Below are 4947 nucleotides of genomic sequence, written 5' to 3' on the forward strand. Positions count from 1 at the left end.
AAAATAAAATAATAAAATAAGAATGATAGCAATAATAATAATAACAACACTAATACTACTACTAATAATATACACCCATAAAAAATCCAAAAATGAAAAAAAAAGATCAAAAGTGAGAAACAATATACTGTATGTATGTTGTGTTGTCAATAGTAAGAGAAACAATTGAGACCCTGCAATTGTGTGTAAATGAGGCAGAAAGTCAGATCAGCAACCTGGGACTTGGTCACAATTTTTGTGATGCCATATGGCAGCAGGGTCTACCATTAGACATTACATTATGCTTCCAATATCTTCCCAAGTGGTAGTACTTCCCTGTTTGGTAGCTACCTACTAAAGTCAAATTATTGATGTAATATGCAGTTAAAAAGTATAACAACATATGATAGTGTAATAATGTTCCTGGTATTTATTGTCAGTAAAGCCTACCAATCTTTTAACAATGATTTCTTATGGTACAGTAAAATTAACAGTGGGCTTTCCGGACCATTGGATGCTGGACTATTGGACCTTTACTGTATATATTAAATTTTTTTCATATTTCTTTGAATCAGCCATTACACATGGAAGGCAGAATTTTACCTGCACCTGAATTGTTGATGGATGCACCAGTTCAACCAAGAGAAGGAGTATGGGATGCTAGGAGGAGATTATTTTACAGAGGAGCAGATATAAACACATGGGTGGTGATGAATTACAATCCAAGATTTGTTGACCAACGAAGTACTGAGTAAGTTTTGAGATTCAAAGTACAGTATTCATCTTCTTTTATCGGTGGGTGTAATCCAAGAAGATTCATTTATAGTGCAACCCTTAAGGGAGATCAGAAACTACAATTTCCACTTAGATTGAGTGTGTTTGGTACTACAGCAGCTTACACACAGAACTACTCTTGCCCAGCATTTGACTAGATACATTTAATGTTTTTCCTTATCTAAAGTATGCACACAACAGGGGGTTTTCTTTACTTTGTTATTTAAGGGGTAAAACAAAACATTCAACCAAGTTTGTGGAAACAAAATGTGACATAGTCTACCAGTAGGTCTGAGGTAACATGGATGAGCTTGTGGGGTATGAGTTGTTTGGGTTCACACTCAGGATGGGATGGAGAAAAGAAACTCACAATGTGCTCTCTGTATACATGTTGTATTGGATGTACAATGCAGCTTGGTGCTGGAAGGCAGCATGGTTACAAGCGTGATGTAGAGAGAGCTGGTTGGTGAGGATGCTCAGAGGAGGACAGCTTGTGGGTCTCAGAGGAGGACAGCTTGTGGGTCGCCATGCTCGCCGGCGGGAGCGAGGACCGCCAGGCAGCGGCGGAGGAGGAGGTAGTGTTGCTTGCTGCGGCTGTAGCTAGAAGAAGAGACAGGTCACCACGAGGTCAGGTCTTTTATAGCGGAGGTAGGCGTGGGTAGATAGTTGACCTCCGCTCCGTGGGCGGCGCTGGTTGACCTAGACCACGAGGCATACACTGGGGAATTAGCGGGGTCGGCTACTCAGCGACAAACAGCGTTTGTACGGGAGAAATCCACTACCTGTACAAGCTTATATCACAGTAAACTGGAAATTCCTCAAAAGTGGTTCAGTCTTGGTCCCAAAGGTACTGGATTTCTGGGTCTATACCTTACTTCTGTTTTTCAATATTGTGCTGGATCCCAGATAATTAATAGTTACCCCTTGAATTCCATGGGTTGTGTATCCCAGGGACCCAACATTTGAATTTTGTAAAGCAAGTATCGCACGTGTTCCTTTTTTATATCTACCTTATGTGCTTATTTTAAACATATATTTTGACTTGCAGGACATTCATTACCAAATTACTTCACATGGCTGATGAGAAAGGGATGAAATTTTCTGAGCCAGTTGCTGCATTTGGTGTACGGACACCCTGTCCTGAGCAAGATTTTACAAGGCTTAAGCAGGAATACTCAAACCTACAATTGGTATTAGTTATCTTAGGAAGAGGAGGTGATCTTTATGGTGAATATGACATAGCATTAATTTCTGGTCTCTATCAAGCAGAGTAGATAATAGATTTTCTTAAAACAATTTTTTTTATTATATTATGAAAACTTAATTAAATAAAAAAAAGTAAGGTTAAAATGTGCATGTGAACATGAAATAATTATAAAGATATCTTTATTATCACCATCACTGTTTTTCTCAATTGCATGCTATAGCTATGAATATCTGATGGCAGCTCTAAAAGTTACCATACATGGTCACTAGCAGCCTCTCTCATCATTTTTGGTTGACCCCTAGCTGTCTGTTGCTTATCAGACAAAAATTTATGGCACTTAATATATCAAGTAACATTTGGCAAAAACCCTGCAAGATCTAAGTACAGGTACCTGTACTATACAGTATTGATGAATTGTTAATTGAATGCCAATTCCTGATTTATAACTTGCCTATCTCCAGTATACTGTATGCTAGTTTGTGAGCTCATTATCCTACTTGTGTTACTTTCCTACCTTATGTATTTACAAATAAATATTCTCTAGGGGTGCGCTATTTAAATTTTTGCCGGGACCCAAATCCGTATACAGTGAACCCTCACTTTACGCGGTCAATTGAACCCACGGCGGCCCGCGTAAAGTGAACAACATAACATATGGGATTAATTGAAATAGAGACCGGGCCGACCCCCAAACTCCACTTTTTCAGATACAATACCTATGTTGTAGTAAAAATAACTTCTTAATTTTATGATGGTATGCACACACAATTAATAATTAAGAGAAATATCAATAATATTAGGTTCTTTAACACTTACATTAGTAGAAAAGATGGCTGGGCACACGGGGATGGGGGGTTGGTTCCGAGGCAGAGGGGAGATTATTGGCCCTCACTTGTATCAATTGTATCACTATCCACCACAGAGGCTTGCAGGGCCTCTTTGTCAAACCCCTCAAAGTCCATATAAGTCCATATCCTCATTATCATTATCACTATCACTGACTTGGGCCGGCTGTGGTGGGTGGCGGGTGAAGAACTCGGTAATGTTTTGATGACTGGGCGACCTTGTGTGCTCCCTGCTCGCGCCGCCCTGCGCGTAAAAGGGTACACACACCGCGGAAAGTGAGCATTATGTGTTCGGCAGGGTCCCGCGTAAACGCGTAAAGTGGGACCGCGTAAAGCGAGGGTTGACTGTATATAAGAGGGGTAGTAATATAGGAAATTCATATTATTGAATTTTCGTATACCAAGGGATACTGGTACAATACTGTTATCCTTTGTACAAAGGTTTATGAAAGGTCTTTTATTTTGTCATTTTACTTTGTTGGGTATACAGTAGTGGAATTGATCCCATTTCTTGATTGATCTGGGTTTTTGTAATGTGACTATTTTATATTTTAGCTCGTATCAAGAGGACAGGGGACACTGAAGTTGGTATATTGAGCCAGTGTGTTCAAGCAACAAATGTGACTGCAATTAAACCACAGACACTTGGAAACATTCTCCTGAAGATCAATGCAAAGATGGGTGGTATTAACAATGTTCTTTCAAGAACTGGAATGCCTATGGTAAGTTTGAATCATGGAAATTATTTTTACAATTGTTATTTTACCAGAACCAGTAAAAGTACAACAACATGTTAATGATGAAAACAAACAAGAGTTCATTCATGGTGGTGTTGTACCATCATTTTTCCTTGAAAATTTTGCAGTTCAAATCATTGCCACTACTCCAGTACCATGGACACCTTGTGCAAGTGTTGGTGATGCACTTTTACTTGGTAAACGTGCAACATGTGGAAAAACACTTCTACCTCGCTTTCCTCCTTGTCTCTAATCATTTTGTCAGTAAATATGATGTCAATATTCCGAGCCTTTTTTATTGTTTATTTATGAAGATAATCTATTTCTAGAGATTTTATGAAAAATTTCAAGTAGTAAATTAAAGTGCTGTACAGTGTTTTAAGTGGTAGTTCTTGAATACAGTATTTATCTATTTATTTTATTCTATTTTTTCTGTAGATATTAGAAAGACCTGTTATGATTATGGGTGCAGATGTAAATCATCCATCAGCTGGAGATGGAGAATCCCCGTCCATGGCTGCAGTTGTTGCCTCATATGATAGGTTTGCCTCCAAATTTTCTGTAGAAGTGAGACCTCAGCCACATCGTGTGGAAATAATTCAAGATCTAAAGGAAATGACCAAGTATGTGTAAGAAATTTTTATTATATATTCAGTACTATATAACCTATCAATTCGCATTCTGAGGTTTGAACAAAAACGTTTTTTCTTCTATTATGCACTTCCATCTTCCTCACAAAAACTTGATGATTCAATTACTGGTAAAGGTATTTATTTTTGCACTTTAATATTCTTTTCTATAAATTACAGAAACTTGTTAAGGTCATTCTTCATTTACACAAAAGGACATAAGCCCGAAAGAATTGTTATGTATCGTGATGGAGTTAGTGAGTCTCAGTTTCAAGAAGTATTGTCATATGAGCTGAAAGCTATGCGAACAGCTTGTACTGAAACAGAAGTTGACTACACACCTGGCATCACTTTCTTAGTGGTTCAAAAGCGGCATCATACAAGGTACATTAATGTTACTGATGTACATTTTCTTTCCATCTTTTTTCAGTTCCTCTTAATTTTACTTCTATCCTCTTCACCACTGATCGGCTCGTTAGCCTCTTGGGCGATCGGTCACGTCTGTGTTACGCACTGTTGGCAAGTACTGGGCATGCACTGGCTCCTGAATGTATCTCATCCTGCTCCAGTGCTTGTCTGGTCTATGTGTGTCTACACACACACATATATACAATACAGGTTAAGTAAATTACTGTCTCTAGAACGAATGGCTCCCTGTCCCGGCCGCAAAAATGGCGGCAACTTTAAAACTACCCACAGAGATTTTTGGGTACATCCAGGGTGTCATCCGCAAATAATAGAGGACTGCGAAATCAAAATCAGCGAATTCTCCAGGC

The 4947-nt window shown here is 38.7% G+C and overlaps 1 protein-coding gene across 1 annotated transcript; it reads left to right on the top strand.

Moving 5' to 3' along the window:
• Positions 1-1801: 1801 nt before the first annotated feature.
• Positions 1802-4555, top strand: LOC121879260 (protein argonaute-2-like; the record flags this gene model as incomplete). Its single annotated transcript, XM_042385849.1, has 4 exons — positions 1802-1980; positions 3361-3527; positions 3981-4165; positions 4352-4555. Coding segments are annotated over 4 exons (735 nt in total), but the record flags the coding sequence as incomplete, so codon positions are not given.
• Positions 4556-4947: the final 392 nt, after the last annotated feature.

Source organism: Homarus americanus, unplaced genomic scaffold, assembly GCF_018991925.1.
Source record: "Homarus americanus isolate GMGI-L3 unplaced genomic scaffold, GMGI_Hamer_2.0 scaffold30244, whole genome shotgun sequence".
In the NCBI taxonomy this organism is placed as follows: Eukaryota; Metazoa; Arthropoda; class Malacostraca; order Decapoda; family Nephropidae; genus Homarus; species Homarus americanus.